General features: G+C 35.3%; 1 protein-coding gene across 2 annotated transcripts in view; it reads right to left on the reverse strand.

The window, feature by feature from the left end:
- Window positions 1–25,658, reverse strand: part of GALNT1 (polypeptide N-acetylgalactosaminyltransferase 1) — a 124,756-nt gene that overhangs the window by 38,541 nt on the left and 60,557 nt on the right. For both annotated transcript variants that reach the window (XM_090285651.1, XM_090285650.1), the window contains 2 exons: window positions 23,915–24,158; window positions 16,932–17,106 (listed from right to left, as the gene is read on the reverse strand). In XM_090285651.1, the coding sequence (XP_090141777.1) occupies window positions 16,932–17,106; window positions 23,915–24,053 (314 nt within the window). In that variant the 5' untranslated portion in view covers window positions 24,054–24,158. The remainder of the gene's footprint in view (window positions 1–16,931; window positions 17,107–23,914; window positions 24,159–25,658) is intronic.

Below are 25,658 nucleotides of genomic sequence, written 5' to 3' on the forward strand. Positions count from 1 at the left end.
TCTTTTATGAAATAATGCTTTTGGTCGGCATGTCTAAATACTCTGCCTAATGCCAGGTCCTGAATATTTTCCCTAAAAGTTACAAACATTGAGGTTTTCAATTTAGATCTATGATTCAGTTTGAGTTAATTTTCACATAACACATGAGATTTAGGTCTAGACTGATGCTTTTGCATATGAATATCTAATTGTTCCAACACCATTTGTTGAAATGATCATCTTTTCTCAATGAATAACTTTATTACCTTTGTCAAAAATCAAATAGTCATATTTGTGTGGGTCTACTTCTGAATGTTCTATTCTGTTCTACTAATCTGTATATCTCTTTGACAACACACACTGTCTTGATTACTGTCTTTAAATTGGGTACTGTATATCTTCCAACTTTATTCTTTTTCAAAATTATTTTAGCTACTCTATTTCCTTTGCCTTTCCATATAAAATTTTAATTCCCTTGCTGGGATTCTGAATGGAATTGCATTAAGTCTGTATTTCTATTGGGGGAGGACTGACATCTTTTATGTTAAGTGTTCCAGCATAGCTAGAAACCTAAGGCTTTAATTTCCTTACTCTGGCAAATTTCCTGTGACTGTGTCTGTGTCTGTGTGCTTTGTCAAGCAGAGACAGAAAAATAAAAGCAATGGGGATTCTACCCATGCTCTGGAGACCAGAGATTCTCTGGTCAGAGAGCAGATGCCCTCTCCCTCAGAGTTTTAGTTGCTTCCCTGGCTACTTCTCCCATGGCTATACTATGTTGGCTATGTTGCCTAGGGGCTGGAATAATAGAGAATGGAAAAAAAGCAAGGGTGGGGGTATTTCTCCCTTTTCTTGTTCCTCAGACCAGAAAGAAAGGGTTTTTCTTGGGGCTCCCTTTCTGCACTCTGTGTACTTCTGGGTTTTGGACAGCCTTCAAGTACAACGTTGAACAGCAGTGGAGAGCAGACACCCTTTCCTTGTATCTTACTTTAGGGGGAAATCTTTCACTCTTGCACCATTAAGTTTGGTATGCCACTAAAAGCACAATTCTTAAAAGCAACGAGTGATAAATTTGACTTCATCAACATTTAAAAATTTTGTGCTTCAAAGGTACCATTGAGGAAATAAGAAGACAAGCCACAAACTAGGAGAAAATATTTGGAAATTATATCTCTGATAAAAGAGCTTATATTTAGAATATATAAAGAATTGTTACAACTCAGTTAACACTAAGACAAATAATCCAATTAAAAATGGGCAAAAAATTTAGAGACATTTCAAGGATATGAAAAGATACCCAAGATCATTTTCATTCAGTCATTAGGGGAAAGCAAATTAAAATCACAATGAGAGACCACTTCACACCCAGCAGAATGGCTTTAACAAAAACAGAAGTATTGATGAGGACGTGTAGATACTAGAACCCTTGTACATTGCTGGTGGGAATGTAAATGGTGCAGTCACTTAGGGGAAAAAGTAGTTTGACAATTTCTTACATAGTTAAACATAGTTACCATATGACCTAGCAATTAGGAATCTACCCAAGAAAAATGAAAATGTATATTCACACAAACACCTGTACACAAATATTAGCAACATTATTCATAATAGCCAGAAAATGGAAACAACCCAAATACTTATCAACTGGTGACAGGAGAAATAAATGTGGTACATCCATAAATTGAATAACATTGGGCAATTAGAAAAGAACAGGGATATGTGCTATAATATGGATAAATCCCAGATAAATTATCCTCAATGAAAGAATCCAAACAGAAAAGACTACATATTTATGATTCCATTTATATGAAATGTCCAGAAAAGTCAAATCTATACAGATAGAGTTCAACAGTGATAACTTAATCCTGGGGCTGACAGTGGGAAGGAGTGTGATTACAATTCACACCAGAGATCTTTGTGGGGTGATGGAGATTTTCTTAAAGTGGTGATGCTTGCATAATTCTGCAAATTATTGCAAATCATTGAACTGTACACTTTAAATAAGGGTACTTTCTGGTTCCAAGAAAGATGGAGTAAGTGCACTCTGCTCTGTCTCTCCCAGTGAGTGGAACTATAAATCTTAGACAATGCATGAAACAGCTATTTGAGGGGACTTTGAAATGTAAATAGTAGCAGAATTTGAAGTTCCACCAAACCAGTGGTGAATTTTCCTTTTTTCTCCCTCTGGCATTAGCCAGACTGCACTCTAAGGCAGTCCCAGAACTAAGTGTGCACTGGATGCACAGAGAGCCCCCTAAGGGAGTAGACACCTTCCACCCCCACCCCATGACCTTTCTCTCTCACTCTTTTCCTACCCTACAAGTTTGAGAAGCACTAGTTCAGGGTAGTGAGTCTCCTGATAGGAAGGATGGCTGTAGAGATGAGTTACCTGAGCAACTTGTTTTGTCTTTATCTGATCAAAGGACATGTACATCGTTTAAAAAAATAAATAACTGTCCAAAGCATGTTAAAAAAAAAAGCTGTTTCCTCACTTCTGCCATTTCCCCATTCCCATAAATATGCAAACCACCTTCAATTCTTTAGCTATTTCTCTTAGTATTTACTTCCATAATTCTAAGTACTGTATCTGCATTTTTACTTGATTTTTTCTAGTTCTAGATATTACATATTGACTCTTTACTACAGGAGGACTACTTCACTCCTATCCCCATTTCCAACATACACACCTCAGTCTCCCAATGTATATACGTTTGGTTACATTATTACTTAATGTTTATTTTAGGACTGTGCAAAATGCTATTCATAACTGATTTACATATTATAAATACTTTTCCTTTACGGTATAACATTCCCCTCCACTTCACAGTTATTTTCTTTTCCTTTTTCTTAGTTTGTCACTAATTCAAACCCAGACTCAAAATTGTCTAAATAGTCCCTTATGATGTTCAGAAGTACTGCTATAAATCAATGAAATCTTCTTAAAGAAATCTGAAACTTTTGGGCTGGTTGCCTCCATGACTGCACTGCTATCATTGGGAGTTGCCCTTCACCGCCCCTTGGGGGTTCTATTATCCCTCTTACACAAGGCATCTCCTGTTTTCCTCTTCTTATTCCTTTGTTTTGGCTGAGAACACAGACTGAGAAAGAATAGAGGGAGATGGGCACATTTTTCAAGCTACACCATCACAACCATAGTGGGCTGATGGTATTAATGGGAGTGAGTTATATAATGGAGAGGAGTTGAAGTTGATGGAAAATCCCTGTTTTTATACAATGAGTCAAAACACAAGTGGTTTCATTTATGTCCCCTAAGTACAACACTAATTAAAAGATGGCTTATATAGTAAGCACTCCTTATGTGTGAAATGCAAGGATTACTGAATAAACTCTAATGCATGAAATTCACTATGTGGTCTGAGAGGTAGGCTGAGTGCCTGCTTTAGTTGAATCATAGATGTTTCAGGAACGAGAGATTAGTAAATTTGCTAAAGATGTTCACCTCAGCAAGACTGGGCTTACCAGAGAATCAATCCATGCAAATACCTAACAACTCAAGAACATAGAACAGAAGTTCCTAGATTATTATTTTTCATATTATTTTTCAACTGATAAAGTCCCATTCTACTTATCCTAACCTTCTTACAGCCTTAAATGGCATTAAGAGTTTTATATGTATTATCCCACTTTATCCTTACAACAACACTAAGACAGAGGTATTATTATCCCAATTTTACAGATAAGGAAGCAGGTTTAGTGAAGTGAAATATGCACATATAATCCAAACCTAAATTTAGCCTGTCACTACCATTTACCAAGGACAAGTCTGTATTTCTTAAGATGTCTGGCTGGCTGCCTGGCAGTGTTTGGCAAAGTTGCGAAGTTACATAATCTCTCCTCTGTGTAGGCTCATTCAGGCGAGATCAATGAAGATCTAATAAAAAAAAGTGGTGGCAAGGCACACTGATTAAGATTACATATTTTGTCATTAACTAATTTCACTTGGGTCACTTATTAACTATCCTTGACACAAATCATTAATTTTCCGAAGTCCAAGTTTCCCCACCTGTAAACTGGGTATAGTAATGCTATTTTGCTCAGCTGCTTAAATATGATAACATAATAAACAATAAATAGTATTATCACTTTTTAAGCATCTAAGACTAATTATATCAAATAAAATTGCCATATTAGGTGACTTGGAATTTGTCTTAAACTTGCTTCCCTGAGATCACACATTACAAAACTCAATCTTTGTTACTTCTATTAAGGCTTCTTGACACTGGAACAATGTTACTCTTTCCTCCAGGAAAGTGCTCTTGGAGATCCTACAAGGCAGTAAAGGTGCTTGGCAGGCGCAATATGATCTGAACACTGACAGCTATACCACCAGCCCAGCCTCTGACTGAGAACAAGCATGGCTTTTCTGGATTCAGAAAAGGGGGAGAGAAAGCTGCACTTCAGGGGCTGTCCCATACTACTTATCCTTCCAACTCTGCAAATTGGTATGAAAAGACCTCCTGGCCAGCTCTGCCCAGCTTTAGTATAGGGGATAGTAAGTATTAATCTTATATTTCTCATTTAACATTTCATCATGAATATACTTCAGAAGTTAGACAGACAGTGACTAGTAAAAAAGTGGAGATGGAAAAGTATGCTTGGAGTTTGCTTTTCCTGATAATTGCCTGGAACCTACAGTTCATTCCCTGAACGGAGGCCTATATCCTAGGTGCTGGGAAGTATTCAAGCACTACAAATCCTCACAGCAACCATTATTATTTTCCTTATTGTACATATAAGGATCATAAAGTACAGAAAAGTCAAGCAGCTTGTTCAAAGCCACACAGCCATTCATCAGTATGGATTAAGAAGCTCTAGTATCTACACATGAGTAGTTTCAGATGAACAAACTGGAGGGAATAGTGATGCAGCGATATCTGAAATTACTGCTAGAAATGTCCTAGAATTAAAGAATCATATGCATGCTCAGATCAAAAAGTACACTATGTGCACTGAGCATATAGATGAAGGTAAATACACACCTTCACAATTACAGGTTTTAATACTAAAAGAATAAAAATATGATATACAGGTTCCAAAAAAGAGAAAAACATGAATACTAAAAATTTATCAGCTGAAACTGAATCAATTAGCAAAATGAGAAATTAAAAAGGTGGTAAACAGAAAACAAGATTTACAGTTGAACTTGATGAAAATGTCACTTTCATGTCAAAAATGGAGAATATCAACTTCATATAGTTCAGCCTAAAAGAAGTACAAATACATCAATAGTCACAATAATTACAGATGCATAAAACTCAACCCATTAAAAACAAAGATTATTAGAGTGAATTACAAGTATAAAATCCAGCCATTTAGTAGATGCACCTAAAACAAAATCATACAGGTGAGTGAAAGTGAAGAAATAGAAAAAAAAAAAAAGGCATACCAGAAAAATGTTAAACAGACTAAAAACGGTATAGCATTATCAAAAGCAAGAGGGAAAAATTAATAAAGATAGAGCAAACACTGGGTTAAAAAAAAAACCAAACACACCATGAATTGTCTTAAATGCATCAAATGATGCAGCCTTGAAAAAATAAACTAACAGAATGAGTTAGGGAAACTGTCAAATCCACATTCATAGCAGGAATGTTTTTTTAAATGCAACTTCATCATAATGTACTAGAACAAACACTAAAACCAAAGTAACAGGCTACACAATGCAAGTTATCCCTGCTGCTGTCCTGAAGCCAACTACACTCCTTCTTACCTACTCATGGTCAATGCTCTTGCTATAATACTCCCCTCTCAAAATTTCCCTCAAGGGGATCATTCCCATCAACATACAACCATACCATACCACGTACCACCTAAAAAAAAAAAAAAAAAGAAAAAGAGAAAGAAAATGTTTCCCCAGACTGCACAATCTCTCCAGCTAACACTCCCCCCTCTCCTTTTTCCAGCTATACCTCCAGAAGTGCTGCTACACTTTGCTGTCTCCACTGCTCCCCCTCCCACTTTGTTTCTCCCACTGTTTTCTCAAGTTGATTTTATTTGAAGTCTTAACAGAGTTCACAAAACATAAATTGAGTGCTCAATGAGTTATCATGCAGTAAACGCCCATGTAACCACCATTCAGGTGAAGAAAGAACATTGCCAGCACACTTCCCAGTCCCCCTTGTTCCTGTTACCTTTTTTTTCCTTTACAAAGTTGACCAATGACTAGCCTCATTCTAGTCTGTTTTGTTCATTTGTAGCTTTTGTTCATTTTCATTGCCATCAAGTAGTCTATTGTATGAATATACCATGCTCTATTGTTGATAGACACTTAGATTACTTTCAGTTTGGAGCCAATACAAATAGTACTGCTAAAACTTCATTGTTTTTGTTTCCTGATGCGTATGTGCATGAATTTCTATTAACAGGCTGGATCTGTTGGGCTATGAATTATGTTAATAATCATTTTAGTAAACACTGAGATGGTTTTCAATGTTGTACCAATTTCCATTCCCCCAGTGTATGACGTGGTATTTCATTGTGGTTTTGTGTTTCCTTGATTAAAAATGAGGTTGAGCATCTAGTCAATGTTTATTGGTCACTTAGATAATTTCTTCTCTGAAGTTCAAGTCTCTCACTTTTCTATTGGATTGTCATTCTTATTGATATGTAGGAGTTCTTTATGTATTCTGGATCTGAGCACTTTGCTGGTTATGAGTATCATAAACATCTCTCTGTGACTTGCCTTTTCAATATATATACAGATTTTTTAAATGAACAGAAAGGCTTTAATGCAGTCCCATTTATATAAAAGTTTTCCTTCATTTTTGGATCTTTTTTTGTGTTTTGTTGAAGAAATTTTTCCTTACTCCAAGATCATAAAAAATTCTTTATATGATCCCCTAGGAGCTTCATTGCTTTGCCTTCATATTTACCACTGTAATATACATGAAACCGATTTTTCTACATAAGGTACAGTTTCAGTTTTGACATTAAGTGTATCAGGTTGACCCAGCGGTTTACTTTTTTCTTTAGAAGATATTCCTTCTCCTCCTGCTATGCAGTGCTACCTTTGTCCTAAACAAAGTGTTCCAGGAGTAAGAGACTGGTTATGAACTCCTTATTGTTTCACTGATCTGTTTATGTGACAATACCAAACTATCTTTAATTATTAATTTTCTAAGAAACCTTGGTAACTTATTAAAAATCCTTAATCTTATTCTTCTATAAGACTGTCTGGTTCTCCTGGGTCTTTGCATTTCCAGTTACATTTGTGAATCAATCTGTCAAATTATTTGTAAATGTATATGTACACACACAAATGTGTTTGGGAACACCCTAATCTATAATTTAACTTGAAGAGAACCAACGTTTTTATAAGACTGAGTCATCCACCCATTAACATGGGGAATTTCCCCATTTATTTAGGTCTTTAATTTCTCTCAATGTTTTAGAATTTTCTTTAAAGAGTTTCCTATATTTGATATTTTCTGGTTGCATTTTAAAATGGTATTTAACATTTTTTTATTTTCTGTTGTTGGAAAACTGACACAGAAATACAATAGATTTTTCTTATATATATTTGCCTTAAAATTATCAATCTTGCTAAACAACTTACTGATTCTAATCCTTTACCTGTAATTCTTTTGGACTTTCATTATGTCAACTGCAAGTACATGTAGTAAGTTTTAATCCTTCCTTTCCAATCCATACAACCATTTTTTTCTTGCGTGAATAGAAGTAGTGCTAATGGGCATCTGTGTAATATTCCAGATCTCAAAGGAAAAGCTTTCAAAATTATTATTAAATGTGAATATTTGTTGTAAGGCTTTATTTTGTTTTCTAGATATGTTTAATCCTTTTATCAGATTAAAGAAGTTAACTTCTCCCCGTTGGGGAATTCTAAGTGTTTTATTATGACTGGTGACAAAATTTTTATCAAATCTTTTTCTTTATCTACTAAAATGACCACATAACTTATCTCCTTTTTTCCTGTTAATGTGGTGAATTTAAATAAGTATTCTCAAATATGCTTCTTTGCCTTGAATTCTACTTTAGCTGATAGTAACATAGGTCAGGTATATTTTTGTTCGCTTCTTTTACCCTTAATGTTCCTATATCCTTATTTCTTTTTTATATCTGACTCTTATAACAATATATAATTGTAATTTTAAAATCCAATCTAGCAGTCTTTGTCTTTTAAGCAAAACCTTTAATCCATTTAATGTAATTATTGATATACTATAGTTTAATCTCTCTGTATTTTGGATTTATTATTTTCTAATTTCTGTTATCCCCACTCCTCAATGTTCACCTTCTTCTGGAGGTTACCTTAAAAATTACAACATCTATCCTTGGTTTATTAAAGTCTAATACTAATTGATATTTTTACTCACTTCTTGACAACACAAAAAAAATCCCACAAAAGTTTAACTCCATCTCCCCACCCCCAAAAAGTGTTTTGTTCTAGATTTTAATTTTATAGATATTTTATATTCCAAGAAATATTATTTTAAAGTTGACATTAATTTATCTACATATTTGCCATTAAAAAATATTTTTTTAATATTATTTTATTTATCTGCTTTTAGAGAAAGGGCAAAGGAGAAAGACAGGGAGACAAACATCAATGTGTGGTTGCCTCTCACGCATCCCCACCTGGGGACCTGGTGTGCAACCTAGTCATGTGCCCTGACTGGGAATCGAACCAATGACACTTGGTTCGCAGGCCGATGCTCAATCCACTGAGCCACAGCAGCCAGGGCATATTTACCATTTTTATTGCTCTTTCTTCATTTCTGTTCTCTGAATATTCCAATGAGATCATTTTTTTCTTCTGCCTAGAGAATGTCCATTAGAATTTTTTGTGCCAATAATAACTCACTTGTTTATATTAAAATTTTTTGACTTTTGAAGGATACTTTTGTTGGAAATAAATTTTAGGCTTGTGGTTATCTTTCAACCTTTGAAAAATACCATACCATAATTTTTTGGCTTTCCCCCCCCCGTCTTTGTTTCTCCTAAAGAAGTCAGCTGTCAAACTTACTGTTAGATCTTTGAAGGTAATCTTTATCTTCCCTGCCCTAACCACCCCCTTTTTAAAACAATTATTTTCTCTAGCTCTGGTTTGCAATGGTCTTATTAAGATGTACCTAGGTATTATGTGGCAGGTGTCTTGCTCAACGTTCATCAGAATTACTAATTCTGTGCCTTAATATCTTTCATCAGTTTTAGAAAATTCCTGGCCCTTATATTTTCAAATATTGCTACTGTTCTATTCTCTTTCTTGCTCTGTGATTACAACTTGTTAATTTTAGACCTCTCATTGTGTCTCCCATATCTTTTACTATCTTGCCTTTATTTTCCATACTTCCAATTCCCCATGCTTCATTCTGAATATTTACTTCTCATCTATAACTCAGTTCACTAACTCTCTATTCAGCTATGTGTAATCTGCTGCTAAACCCAACCATTGTGTTTTTAATATTACTGTACTTCCTCAGTTCTAAAATTTCCATTTGGTTATTTTCTATCAGATTCCAGATTCAGTTTTCTGCTGAAATTCTCGATCTTGTTTTTAACCTCCTTGAGCACATTAATATTATGTACAGTTATTCAAAGTCTGTGTCTGATAACTCCATTCATTACCTGGAATCCTTTTTGGTCTATTTCCATTACCTATTGTTTGTTTTCTTCAATGTTGTCTTGTTCCCTCACATGTCTGCTCTTTTTTTTTTTTTTTTTTAAGATTTTATTTATTTGTTATATTTTTAGAGAGGGGGAAGGGAGGGAGAAAGACAGGGAGAGAAACATCAATGTATGGTTGCCTCTTGCACACCCCCAGCTGGGGACCTGGCTGAAGACCTGGCTGAAGACCTGGCCTGCAACCTAGGCATGTGCCCTGACTGAGAATCCAACTGGCGACGTTTGGGTTCACAGGCCGGCGCTCAATCCATTGAACCACACCAGCCAGGGCTGTCTGCTCTTTTTACATTGCAAGCCAGACAGTTAATTTTAAGGGAGCTAGAGGCACTAGTAAGCCCTTATCGCCTTAATTCAGTTTCATGCACTGAGGTAGTTTGAAGTTGGGCTTAAGAGTTAGTTTATTTCCTTCAATTCCATCATTACTTATAGAAGCCTAAGACAAAAGCATTAGAGAAGGTGGACTATCAGACCTTCCCTCCACATGCACGTGGGAGGCTCTGGACTCCAGTTTTTATGCCCTACCACCAAAAGACTGTTAAAAACACTATTTAGTTTTTTGATATATACATCTGTATCCAGCAATGACTCTAGGCAGAAAGTGGCCTCCAAATTCTAGGCTCAATTCGCTGGGTTTCCATTTTTCCCCATATTTTGGCTCTGAGTTCCTCACTGCCTTCTAAGTCCTGCCTTCTAAACTCTGGATGTTTTCAATTAGGTGATATTTTTATATTTTCTATCTTTCTAGGTGTCCTCAACTGGGGAGTTGGTACAGATCACCAAAGCCACAATTATAAAAAGTGGAAGTCTTCCGTATTTTTGTTTTCATAAAGTTTCATCCCTGTCACTCCAGAAACAATTTTGTCCAAATTTCAACAACCTCTACACACTGAAATCTGTTGGTCAATTTAGAGACATCAATTTACTTTACCTGTAAGATAGTAGACCACTTCCTCCTTGCAACATTTGCTTGGCTTCTTAGGCACTGTATACTTTTCCCCTCTTATCACACCTTATCTTTCTCAGACTCTTGCTAGAAATTCCTCCTCTTCTCAGTCACCTCTTTTCATCTCATCTAATCCCAAAGCCACCACAACCAGTCCCATGTCTTTAAATTCTGTTCCTGATGACTAGGATTTCAACCTCTCCCCAGCACTACAGGATTTTACAAATATATGCTAAATAAGTACTCTTCATTTCTATCATTCTATTTCTGTTTTCTCTCTCCTTTCCATCTTGGCAAGTATCACTGTAATTCAGATAGCCTGAATTCTTGACTCCTTTTCTCTTTTGTTCCACATCATCCAACCCATCAGCATTATGTTGGTTCCCTCTTAAAAAATGCAATCAGAATTGAAGTCTTCTTCACATGTGCCAGCCCAGTCCAGGCCACTATTATGTTTCACTCGTGCCACTATTACGCTCTGCATAAATATGCATAGAAATACCTCTCACCCACTGCAACTGGAAAGTGTAAATTGGTAAAACTACTATGGGAGCACTTAAAAAAATCAAATGAAATAAAAGACCACATACCTTTTAGCATAATAATTTTACACCTTAGGTCTTTCTGACTATAACCCACAGTAACAAATACGTACATTTTATGCTATCTAGCACATACATACTGAAACAATGACTAATGAAAAAATAGCTTTACTAGTCTGTTTCACTAATTAAAATACTAAATTGGTTTCATGGTCCATTAATGACTAAAAGGCATATATATATATATATGTGTGTATATATATATACACACACACACACACACACACACACATAAAACCAAACAACAATAAATAAATCATGCTGTGTTCATAAAATGAATTTCTGCAAAGCAGTTAAAATGAATGACCTAGAACTACATGCCTTGACAGGAATCTCAAAATCAATGCCTGAACAAAAAACAATTTTCAAAAACTGCAGAAGGATATGTGCATATTTTGTACCAGTATGTGTTAAGTTAAAATATGAAACCTAGGTCTGATTTTTGCATTTATTGTTTTTAAAATATGCACAGATGGTAAATGCAAAAATTAGACCTATGGTTAGAGCAAAGTAGACTAGAATTGGGGAGGGGCATAAAAAGGGTTTTAACTGTAGCTATATTTATTGTTAAAAGTAAAATATGAAAAATATAAAAAAGTAACTTACTAAGATTTGATAAAGCTGGTGGTTGATACAAAGATTCTCTCTTCCAGCTTTCTGAATATTTAACCATTTTTGCTAAAAAATTAATAGGTAAAACAAGAAAAGGCTACTTAAAAATTTCTGATAGATCACTAGTAAAAGATAAAAGCATAATAAAATATACTTCATGACAGTAATTTAAAGTACATTTTTAAACTACAAATTATTACACATGTCTTTGAGGCAATAGATAAAAAAACAACAGAAAAGGTTAGGGAATTCACTAAATTTCTGTATCAGAAAAATTTACATTTCATGAAGCAGGTAGAAACCAAACTTATAAAATGATAAATACAGGTACAAAAAAAGTTAATAATTACATTAGGATATTTTGTTTGCAAAATTTTACTTAACTGAAACAAAATACATATTAGCCTTATAAACTACCAATTAGTCTTTATAAAATTATCTAGGGATGCTTATCTGATATGAAAAAATAAATAAAATTATAATAAATGCGTAATTTTAATCTGTTTGCAGAATTTTATTTAGTATTAAAAGGAATAGTTTTAAAAATGAGAGAAAATAAACTTCCAGTCATTAGGTAGAAAAAGAAGGGAATTAAAGAGTTAGAGGACGTGGATTCAAACCCCACTTCATTACCCTGGACTATGGCAATCTCTTTCAGGCACTTTAACAGCAGTCTGCCTCATGGGACTGATTATTTTTTAAACCAAAGTTAAAATTACTCTAAAAACTACAAAGATGAAAATGCTACTGTTATGCTAAATATCTCACAAATGTTTATATATATAAAAATGGGATATTACAAATTTTTGTGTCTATATTTTTTAAAAGTCAGGCAATGATAAAGACTCAGTAATAAAAAATTCAAGAAAGTTGCTGAAAGAGTCTGGGATTTCTCCCTGGAAGTAGAAAATGGGGAAGGAGGGGAGACAACAAAAATATACGAGAATAAGGGAATCAATTCTAACAGTCCAAAGCCTGGCTAACAGGAGTACCCAAAAGAAAAACACACAGATGGGACAGGTAACAGACGTGTCCAATGATGATGCACATGACGGACCATATTTCATGTCTTTACTACCACACGCACAGAATTTACTGACTTCAAGGGTATCAGTATAAAACGTCTTTAACTTACCGTTCCACAGGAAAGAGAGGGAACTGAGGAACATAATCAATGACACACAGTGATGCAGCCAGCAAAATGCAGGCTAAGGAAAGATACAAGACACTCAACCTGGTGTTTAAATAATAAAATGTAAGGGGAAAAAAGAAGATAGAGAGGGAACCTGCAGGCTAAAAAAGATTTAAGAGACACAGCTACAAGTTGCAATGTGTACACCTTATTTGGATCCTGGTACAAACACTATTAAAAAAAGAAAAATACATGACATGACATGACCAGGGAAACTTGAACTCTAACTGGGTATTTCATGTTATTAAGGAATCATTGTTAATATTTTTTAGGTATGAAAATGGTATCATAATTTTTTCTCTCCTATTTTAAAAATGAGTCCTTATCTTTCAGGGATATATATAGTAATATTTACAATTCGTATGTCTTTGCCTGGGACAGGCGAATCTGCTTCTAATTTCACTCACCTGGTTGATCACAAAAAGGCAATAAACCACAGGGCTGCTGCTGTCATGTCAGCTGGCTTACCCCAGAGCCAAAGATCCAAGAGAGAGTAAAAGACCAAACTGGAAACCACAGTGTATTTTATAACATAATCCTGATAGTGACACTCATCACTTGTACTGTGTTCTACTGGTAATACAGACCAACCTTAATACAATACAGGAAGAGACTACGCAGAGGTATCAATACCAGGAGATGGAGACTGTAGGACATCTTAGAGGGTATAATACAAAGCTGTTAGGAATGACTAAAGCAAGGTGATGAATACATGAGGGTTTGTTATACCATTATCTCTTTTTGTATGCATTTGACATTTTCCATAATTTTTTAAAAAGGATACCAGCACAGAGATGGAGCAAGAAGGTACAAAAAGGCTACTCAGAGGTAGTAGTGACATTGTACCCCCTTCTCTCCCACAAGCAGCCTAGTCCCACAAAGACCCACTAGTTGGCCAGAAGGACTGTGTAGTAGCATCCTGCACGAAACAGAAAATTTTCAAGTATAAGGAGTCCTCACCAAGCCCAAAATGCAGTGCACAGCATATGTATCACACTATTTAAGCACTATTTCTCACATCATGAAGTTGTTCACTGTCCAAAAACTGGTGACTTCTAATACACTTAAAAGCTATTATTTAAAAAAAAAAAAAAAGCTATTAATTAATAAAGGTATCTTGAAAAGACACATAAAAGACTAAAAAAAAAAATAAACATAAATGCTTAATAAAATGTGTTGAGAGTAGTTATGTGCTTAGGGGAATTAATGAAATTACAAAAATAACTCTAAGAAAAAATAATAGTTGAGGCTCTTTTTAACATAGACATTATTAAAATGTTAACTGTAGGCTTCCCTGAAGATTCTAGCTTTCTTCAGTAATTCCTAAACTGTTCAGGAAAGTATACACAGCTCGCAAAATCTGGGAGTACAATGAAGCTTCTCTTGTCTAATCACCAGTTAAGCAATTTGTTGAATATTCCATCCCCTCAGTGTCATTTTTACATGCACAATATCCAATGGTTATCTTATATGACTCGTCCACAGCTCTGCCATGCAGTAAGCTATGATTATTTTTGCTTTCTCTGAACAACTTTTAAAAGCTTTCCCTGGAGTTAATGATTGTTTTAAGTTTTTTCCCTGCTATGGTTTTCTATGTACTTATTAATAATTCAATCACAAACTCTCCATGAATTGTCCGAATCTCTTCTAAAGACATTCAGCTGTATCAGATAAAATTTCAACATCTCAAAGCTCTACTGGAGTGTTTTCTAACCTGCTCCTGTCTGGGCTAGTTGCCTCTCTGCCTGCACAACTCTCACCCAGGGCTCTCTCCCTTCACTATCCTACAGGGATTCCCAACGTCTCTCATACATGTTGGATCTCCTGTCTTGCATGTCCTATGTTCTTCTTTTCCTTGGTTTACATCCTCATTTGGTATAGCACTCTCTCCAGTAACTTCCCGAGAAGACGTGTGGCAGTCCAGTGTTTTGAGACCTTGCATTTCCAAAGAAGTCCTTATTTAACCTGTGAATTTGATTGTAACTTTAAATGGATATAAAATTCTAGGTTGGAAAATATTTTCCTTTAGAATTTTGCTCCTTTGTTTCCAGAGTTGCTAAGTGGAAGACATTCTCATTAATGATCCTTTGATTGTGATCTCCTTTCTTCTCTAGAAAAACCTCTAGTTTCTCTATTAAAAATCTAAGTTATAGGATCCCCTGTGTTCTAAAATTCATAATGCCTTGGGTGCAGTCTATTTTCATCTGTTGTCCTGAAAACATGATGGGCTCTTTCAATCTGAAAACCTGGGTAGTACAGTTCTGGAAAATTTTGTGGATAAATTCTCTCTCCCCAACCCCTTGTTTTCTGTTGTTCTCTTTGAGACTCCTATTAATCAAATATTAGTCCTCCTTGATTGTCACCTCAATTTCATTTGCTTTTACTATTGCCCATCACTTTGTTTCTTTGGCCCATCTTAATGGAAGATTTCCTTCCAACTTGCTACTGAGTTTTTGCTTCTTTTCAAAAAATTTCCAAAAGTTCTTCTTGGTTCTCTCAGTGTATTCTTTTTAACAGTATCCTGTTCTTGTTTTATGGTTGTAATATGCTTTCTTATATCATTGGGATTATTAATTATTTCTTTATAAGTAGTCTTTTCCCTGAATAATCTTTGGTTCTTCCAAGTTGTTGTTTCTGTTTGCTTTAAACTATACTTTTCACTTATGAGAGTTTCCTGTGATGTCGAATATTACTTGGTTAACTGTTATAAAGATGGAAGATTAAAAAGTTGAATATAAGCTCTGAATATATGAGTGAGGCTTACTGACTATGAGTTTCTACTGGGGTGATTAGGCTGTCCCATAAACTGCAGAATCTCCGATGTTGGTGTCTGTGTGCTTTTTTTCTCTAGGACTAGTCAAATTCTGTTGAGAAAGATGATCCAATCTCTTGCCTAGATGGGAAGGCATGGATCTGGCATTAACGGGAGCCATAGATGGCATGGTAGATAGGGGTCTCAGAAATGTATATGATCACTTAACCCACCAGTGTTTTCTGCAGTTCCCTTGCTTTTAACTGTGCCTATTGTCCTCTAGTCCAGATACTTTGTATTACCTTCTTCATATGGAGCAATGTGTTGCTGGTAAAAGTGTAAACTGGTACAATCATCTTGGAAAAATTGGCAGCATGTGCTAAAGCTATAGAAATGTAATAACCCACTCCTTTCATCCAATACATACCAAATAGAAACTGAACTTAAGCCCTTCAAAAGAGATGCACAAAAGTTTCACAACAGCTTAATCATAGTATATAAAAGTGGGAACAACCCAAATGTCTATCAATGTGCAAATAAACTATAGTATATTCACATTAACAAACCACTACAATGCAACAGAAAAGAATAAACCCCTGATATATGCAACAACATGGATTTCAAAGACACAAAAGAATATATACTGTATGGATCCATTTATAAAATGTTCAAACAAAACAAAACTCATCTATGGTTAGAAAGGTCAAAACAAAAGCTACCTCTTGGGGTGGGAATACTGACTTAGAAACATAAGAGAACTTTCAGGGGTGATGGAAATGTTCTGTATCTTGATTAGGATGATAGGTGTATATATATATGTAAAAATTTCATAATCTCCACTTACAACTGTATACTTCACTACTTTAAGTTACAGAAAACTTAAGAGAATCTTTTTTAAAAAGTTGATAATGTGGAGGTTTTGGTAACAATAATGAAATTTAAAACCCCCTACTATCTTAACCTATTAAGATAAATAATTATTTTCCAAAGCCTGAAATACACAGTCCTAATGATCAATAGTAATTTGAGGTATTATTTATCACCATATAATTATTTTTAAGTGGGGTAGGCAGTAAATTAGTGATATAACATTCACTTTGGGAACAATCAACACTAACATGCATTTATTAGAAATTCAAAACTTACTTTCAAATTAAATTAAATTCTATCAGGACCACACTAAGTACTTACCCTTCTAACCTAACATCTGGTAAAGACCTGTTGAGTGCGATCATCTCACTTGCCATTAAATTGAACTGATTGATTTTAAACATCTCTTTCATCTTTTCTTGATCCTCTTTAGGAATGATGACTGGTTTCCCCATTTCTCCAGGACCTTCATGAGGCTTCTGTACTGGCTCTAGAACTAAAAATAAGGAGAAAACTTAATTAACAATTTGATAGCAATTGATTTGTGTTTCTATTTAATAACATAAGAGTTCAAACTGTGTCCTCAACAATGAGAGCCATTTCTGAGCCCATCCTCTCCCAACCTCTAACACCTCCTGAGCCACCTTGTCCTCTACTTCACGTCATGGCACAGGTAACATAAAGATGAGAGATATCTAGTGGCCTTGATTATAAACATCCTTCAGTTACTTATGTCCTATTTTAGTATAAGATGGAGCTTTAAAGAAAAGTTAAAATGGAAACATTATCATGCTGCTCAGTTTTGGAGTATTAAGTTATATAGAACACCATCTACAACATATTTTTCCAGGGGAATGACTGGAAATCTTGAATCTGATAAAGCCTCTAAGCCTACGTACATATTCATGGGACATATAGGACACAGAAGGACATAATAAAAAAACATTAAAGGGATGCAAATCCTCACTGTGGGAAACTGGGAAAGAGAACTCCGTTTCTTGCTTTTTTTTTTTTTTTTTTTTGAGTATATTTTATTGATTATGCTGTTACAGTTGTCTCAATTATTCCCCTTTTGCCCCCCTCTGCCCAGTACCCTCCTTCCCTCCAGCAATTCTCCCACCCCATTAGTTCATGTCCATAGGTTGTCCGTGTAAGTTCTTTGGCTCCTCCCTTTCCTATACTATTCTTAACATCCCCCTGTCTGTTTAGTTCCTACCAGTTATGCTTCTTAATCCCTGCACCATGTCCCCCATTATCCCCGGTTCCGCTCCCCACTGATAACCCTCCAAATGATCTCCATACCTGTGATTCTGTTTCTGTTCTTGTTGTCTGCTTAGTTTTTGTTTTTTTGATTCAGTTGTTGATAGTTGTGAGTTTGTTGCCAATTTTATGTTCATAGTTTTTATCTTCTTTTGGTTAAATGAGTCCCTTTAATATTTCATGTAATAATGACTTGGTGATGATGAATTCCTTTAGCTTTATCTTGTCTGGGAAGCACTTCAACTGCCCTTCCATTCTAAATGATAGCTTTGCTGGATAAGAGTAGTCTTAGTTTTAAGGTCCTTGCTTTTCATCACTTTGAATACTTCTTGCCAGTCCCTTCTTGCCTGCCAAGTTTCTTTTGAGAACTCAGCTGATAGTGTTAGGGGAACTCCTTTATAGGTAACTCTCTGCTTTTCTCTTGCTGCTTTTAAGATTCTCTCTTTATCTTTAGCTTTTGGCATTTTAATTATGATGTGTCTTAGTGTAGTTCTATTTAGGTCCAACTTGTTTGGGACGCTCTGTGGTTCTTGAACTTGTATGTGTATTTATTTCCTCTGCCAAATTTGGGAAGTTTTCTTTCATTATTTTTTCACATAAGCTTTCAATTTCTTGCTCTTCCTGTTCTCCTCTGACATCCCTATGACTCGGATGTTGGTACATTTAAAGATGTCCCAGAGGTTCCTAAGCCTCTACTCTTTTTTTGTTGTTGTCTTTTGCATTTTTGCTTCTTCTTTCTGTTCTGGTTGAATGTTTATTTCTTCCTTTTGTTCCAAATCGTTGAATCCCAGCTTCCTTCCCTTCACTGTTGGTTCCCTGTACATTTTTATTTCACTTAGTGTAACCTTCATTTCTTCATTTTTTTGCCATACACAAGGAGTTCTCTGAGCATCCTGATCACCACTGTTTTTAACTCTGCATCTAATAGGTTGGTTATCTGTTTCCTTTAGTTCTTTTTCTGGGGTTTTGTTCTGTTCTTTCATTGAGGCCATATTTATTTGCCTCCTCAATTTGGCAGCCTCCCTGTGTTTGTTTCTGTGCATTAGGTAGAGCTACTTTTACTCCATCTAAGTAGTGTGGCCTGTATAGCAAAGGCAATTGTAAATTGTGTGGACTGGAGCCTTAGGTTAATGCCAGGACAAGGCAATCTGCTTCACCACTTTGTGGCTCTCTGTGTGGTGGGGCCGATCGAAGAAGGGAGAGTGCCACTGCCTGGCTTCTGGCAATTTTCCCAGCATGTGCCCAATTTCCAGTCACTTCACCCACTTCTCATGTACGACTGGTACCCTTCCAGCCATGTGGACCCTCTGAGTGGTGAAAATGTGGCATTTCCTTCTGCCACCCCAACCCCCAATGGTTTTTACAGCCATAAGTTACCGGGATTTATCTTCCCAGTGCCAGAACCCTGGACTGTGTGATCTCGGCTGAGGCTGGGATCACTCACTCTCAGCGTATCCCTCCCAGTTTTTATCCACCACACATGAATGTGGGACCATTCGTTCCACCGCTACTGCTTTTCTGTGCCACATCGCCTCTCCTCCTGTCTGCAACACTGCCCCTCCTACCTGTCTGAATGAATGTGGCTTCTTTAAATCCTTGGTCATCGGACTTCCTTACAGCTTGATTTTCTGATGGTTCTGGTTGTTACTTGTTTTTGAGATCTGGTTGTAAATTTTTCTATGGTTGCATGAGGAGGCGAAGCATCTCTACCTACACCTCCATCTTGACCAAAAGTCTCAGAACCCAATTTCTTCTTCTTTAAAAATAACCAAGGCTAGGCGTGGGGGGGACAAAGAAAGAGATATCCATGTATCCATGCCACAGGACTAGTCCTGAGTTGACTACTGTTGAAGCCAAATGGTGGGTATATGAGAATTACATTTCCTATTTTTTTCTACTTTTGTTTGTTTCTGAAATTTCCCATGGGATTAGGGGAGCATAAAGGAGGACTCTAGAAATTATTACTATAAGAACTTGGTAAGTATAAATTTTATTCCGTACTGCATAAGAGACTATATGACCAGAAAGTTAAAATCTTGCCCCATCACTCTGAAGTAAAAAACTCTGACCTTGAGATCTTAATTCAGGCAAAATGATACAATATATTCAATCCTGCTGCTGCAATATTTTACAAAGTTGATCATCTGGTACTTGTTAATAATCTGAATATCAAATATAATGACCACATTATATACTTTAACCTAAGGGCACACACGAGATTTCACAGCCACATTTAAAATTATAATTAATCAAAACTACTGCATGACTTACAAAATCTACCAAATACTCTAATTCAGAAATTACAATATCCTGAAAAATTAAATGGACTGGTGTTAACTATTTTTCTTTGGCAAAGAGGCCAGGAGAAAAATGTGGGTGGTTAGTGAATATTTTTATGACTAATGCACTTTTAATATTAAAAAGTAACTAACAGAAAAGATGATAAGCAGTAACTTTCTATGTATTCTATAAACCAGTATTTTATGTAAATTAAAAATGAGTTCAGTGAAATTTTTGTTTGCAAGTAACTAAAATGGGGTTTGGATATCATCAATTTCCTGAACTAAAAAAAACTTTTCTTGGCATAAAATTTTACACATGGGTCATTTCTAAAAATCAAATCAAGTTTGATAAGGCAGTGACTAAAGTGTTACTTCAAGGTATTATTTTGAGTACAAATATATTTTATACTTCAGTTAAACTTCATTTACATGACAATGTAGAGACATTCAATGCTTTAGAAAACTAAATTACCAAGAAAACTACAGGTTCCCTCTGTATGACACCAAATATAATTAACATATACAAACCACATGAGATATTTTTGAATGTACTTTAATAAATCTTACAAATTACTAATTTATATTTTTCTCATGGAGGTAAGAAAAAGAGGTATAAAGTTATATGATACTCTTGGAGAAAAAAATACCAGTAAAAGACTATAATCATTTCTCCCAAAGAATTTTCTTATCTTATTACACAACTACCATCTTTACTGTTTTTATGCACCATATTTTTCCTTTTACTGTTTTTAAATATTTTAACATCTGATTGGGATGTGGCTTACAATGGTAGTTAGAATGTTTTTGTGTTTTTAGTGCTATATAAAATAAGTATTTATAAAACAAAGGAATGTAAGATAAGAATATTGCAAGTTATTTGATTTAAAAAAAGAAAAACAAAATAGAATAGATAAGAAACTCAGTGATAATTTTCTGCTACCTCAATGTCCTTGTCAGTTTCAACCCTCACTCCAATTTTATGCTGAATTTATTTATAATGTGATTGGTATATAAAATGCTAAACATGTAAAAAATATGTAATAAAGAGTTTCTGAAAGCATTCACTAATAACATTTTTAGATCTTTCATCATATAAGTTTCTTCAGTAAACTATGTTTGCATAGGTTCTCGAATGTTTCACAGTTGAAATAATTCTAGTATATGCACAAGAAAACCCGATTTATGAACATTTTTAATGATCTGAAAATCAAGTATAGTACTGGCATAAAGGAGCAGTTCCTACTTGAAATTGCATCTGTGAAAGTACTGAATGTTCTATACAACATCCAAATCTATAAATTAAAGGAATGACCTAATTCTGGAAAGCAGAAGAGTAGCAAAAATATTTCCAAGACATAACCTACAGTACTCTGATTTTATCAAGGGGACCCCATTCTAATTCCTAGCAATAGAAGTTTGCCATTCTCAGCCTAGAGTATAAAATATAAGTATAAAACTATGAGAGAAAACTACTCAGAAAAACAAAAAAAAAACAACCCCTGGATAATCAAAGACTGGCCTCCTGTAGTACTTGAAGTAGGCAAGTAACAAGTAAATGTAAGAATCTTAGAAAATTGTTAAGTATATTAATAACAATCTTATAAGAGGCCTTTAGCATTACCATAAGGATAATTAATCTTATTCTAATGGTTGGGCAAAAAGTTTGTTTGGTTTTTTCCATACGATGGCTCCAGTAGCGCTTAGTTGTCTTTAACTTGATTCGAAACAATTTTGCTAGGATTGTATTGTGACAGCTGTCATATCAGTGTGCATTTTAAAAAACTTATCAAAATTGGTGAATTTTTGTGTAGCCACTTTAACATCAGCCCCATGACCACCAAACTTCTGAAAGTCCAGATCCCATCAAGTTACTTATTTCCACTTCCATTTTTAAAACCCTTCAAGGGCATGCCACTGCCTACAGGATGAAGTCTAAAACCCTTAGCATGCTATAAAGACCTTTTATGATGTGGCCTCTGTGAACATTCCAAGCTTCATCTGAGTTCTTTCCTCACATTCTCCTATCCATCAACTCTGTTCTTGCACTTGCTTATCTTGCACGTGCTTCTTTCCTTTGCTTAGAAGGTGTAACCCTCACCCATCAAACCTGGTATTACTCAACTTCAACATATTTCCTTAACTGCACCTTCCTAGGTGCCCCAAGTGTCCCTTTCTTTCTGTTCTTATGCACATCTCTACTATGCAACTTATGTCAGTATTTTACTATTATTCTTTCTCTCCTACTGGACTGCAGGTTCCCCAAAGGGAAAAATTTTGTCTTTTTACTGTTGAGCTGTCTATTACTAGCACCTATTACAATGCCCAGCACAAATCGGAGTTTTAAACCATTTACCAAGTGGATCTTCATGCACTACAGGTCCCATTCTTTCTTACTTCCATGCCTTTGCATTTAAGATAGAACACCATGAGCCCCTACTATAAACAGCAATGAATTACGGTGGGGTAAGGGAAAAAACATCCTAGTCTTTTACTGGTGAATGGTAATACCTGCCCTTTGATTTAAATGTAGACAGAGAGTTACAGTTCAGGAAGCAGCACTTTGTCATTCAACAAAGTTACTAAACAATAGGGTCATAAAGTAAACCAGGGAAGTCAGCAAATAGGATGACTTTGAATAAAAAAATGTATTTTATTAAAACTTATGAGGAAAGCGAAATTTAAAAGTTAGGTGTTAGCCTAGGTATTACGAGGGTCCAGTGCTGGCAACTGATCCTATTTTTAGGCAAATTTCTCAAGATTAAATGAACGACTAGTTATACAATCCCATCTATAAAAATTACTTTAAGTAAGCATATTTACCAATACAAAAGGATAATTTAAGATTATAAATTTTAGGGAACCAGGTGCCCTCATTATGAAGTATAAAATATTTAAATGTGGTTACTCAAATAAAACTCATGTTAAAACAGTAATCATTTACACATAATTTCTAAAAATAGAATTACTGTAGAGGCAGATATTCTGTTAACTAATCGGAGTTCAGAGCCAAGAACAGCTGAATTACTGACTCACAACGCAAAGTCACTTTCATTATGTTAAAAAAAAAAAAAAAAAAAAGGCAGCATTTGTTTGTTAAACACAAGAAGTTCAAAACTGAGTTTTTCGAGTGTCTTCTGCCAAAAATGTCAGTACATCCTACCCAGATCCTTCATATTTGTGTTTCCTTTCTCTTCCACACCAGGTATTGCAGTGTTCTCACTGCAGCCCTTATTCTATAGCATCATCTTCTTAAAAGCTATCCCTGAAAGTGTTAACTGGAATTATATACAACATTATTATTCCTCCCTTCATCAAAAGAACTTTCCAGTTCACATCTATCTAAAATGACTCCTCCCCTAGGACAAGATGGGAAAGTAGGAGAAATATCTTTTGATACTTGATAAATGCAATTTTAATGTTCCACTCAGCATTATGGCATTGAACCAATCTGTACAATTTTGATAGTTCCAACTGAGATTTCTTATATTATTTGGTAACATAATACAAATTCCAGAAAATTAACTACATTTAACACTGAACACAAAAACTGAATTTAGAAATTCTATACATGATACTTCAATAATTTTAACTGTTGGAAGAATCCACTAGAGATCATCATATATAGGAAAGCAAGGATTACTATTAATCTAAAAATGTTAAAGTTTTAATGTATCCAAATTAGTTAACAACAGCAAAAACAACAATAAAAAACCCAATGAAATGTTTGTCAAAACAATTGTTTTACTGTAAAATGTCACTCACCATCCCCAGCAGGAAGTCCTCGCTCCTTTTTTTCGTCACATTTGTTGCATTCACTGAAGTAAAGCAGCAGGAACATATCCAAGAGTACCCAAATCAAGGAGGTGGCTAGGACCACCTTGCAATATGCAAATTTTCTCATGGCACTTTAAGTCAAATGCAAAATTTTAAAATATATTTATATATAAATATACAAAGATCATGAAAATTTTTCCAATCCAGTTTCATCAGAAATCACGTTCATAACCTATAGAGAGAAAAAGGGGAAAAACATTAACTTAAAAATTCAGAACATAGAAATTGTGATAACATGCATATAAAATTTTACTATGGAGAATAAGTTTATAACCAGACTTAGAAATATATTTGTAAAATAAATAAAAATAGTATCAGGAATATACAAATAACTCTTACAAATCAATATACAATCACTCTACAGGAAAGTAAAGGATGTAATAGGCACTTGGCAGAACATAAACCTGACTAGCCAATAAACATGTACAAAAGTGCTCAATTCACTATAATTAGGAAAATGCAAATTAAAACAACAGTGAGCTACTATCTCATATCCATCAAACACATGAGACTTAACTGCCTTCTATTTAATTACTATATTAAATGCTAAGGCAAACAGCTAAGCCATTGATTGCCACAGGAGTTTAAGAAACCAGTGATTCCCAGTCCCTTTCAACAACTCACATACAGTTCCTAAGGCCCAAGATTAATATGAGCTCACCTAAAAGTCTGTATCATAGCAGTTTATTGGGCTAATTCTTGTCCCTCTGTCCCACTGAGTCCCATTCCAGAAATGACGCAGTCACTTGCCATTCAAAAACAGACCCATGGAGATTATACTGGAAATGAAAAGGGTATCATAAGATCTAAGACCTAATGTTGGCTCTGACAGTAATTTTATAGACTTCCCTGATCTTTAGTTTCTATTTATCACCCATACCCCCACACCCTCATCTGTTAAAATATGAGAAAATGACTTGAATTGTCACCAAATTTGGAAAGTCATTTGGGAGAGCTTGACTAAAAGCATTTCTGGCACTGAAAGAGTTCATGTTGGGGAGCGCTGGAGTAGTCTGGGAGTCCTCAGGGAAGTACGGAGTCATCCACTGAGCAGCTGATACCAAGGCTCAAAGGCTTATGTCACTGCTGATTAGGAGAGAGGCTGGCCAAAAGCATTCAGAGGTGGTGGATAGAGGAAACACACACTTTGCACATATGACCACCGTGAAAGCCACGTGAGCATATGCTCTGAAGGACCTGGCTGACATTCAGTACTGCAGCCCCTTACAAGGGCAACTTTATGTAGCATGTTCCATGGCAGGCAGCACAGATGTATTTACCTGAATAATTCAGGACAGGGCAGAGAATTTATCTATGAAAAAGACAAAGTGGAGAAAAGGGAACCCTTGTGCACTGTTGGTGGGATTGCAAATTGGCACAACCACTGTGGAAAACAGTATGGAGGTTCCTCAAAAGTTAAAAATGGAACTATCTTATGACCCAGCACTTTCACTTCTGAGTACATATTCGGAGAAGCCCAAAACACTAGATAGAAAAGAGATATGCACCCCTATGTTCACTGTAGCATTATTTACAAGAGCCAAGACATGAAAGCAACCCAAGTACCCTATCAACAGACAAGTGGATAAAAAAAGCTGTGGAACATATACACAATGGAATACTACTCAGCCATAAAAAGAGAAATGTTAGCATTTACAACAGCATGAATGGA

Source organism: Furipterus horrens, unplaced genomic scaffold (assembly GCF_987537825.1).
Source record: "Furipterus horrens unplaced genomic scaffold, mFurHor1.1.pri manual_scaffold_8, whole genome shotgun sequence".
NCBI lineage: Eukaryota > Metazoa > Chordata > Mammalia > Chiroptera > Furipteridae > Furipterus > Furipterus horrens.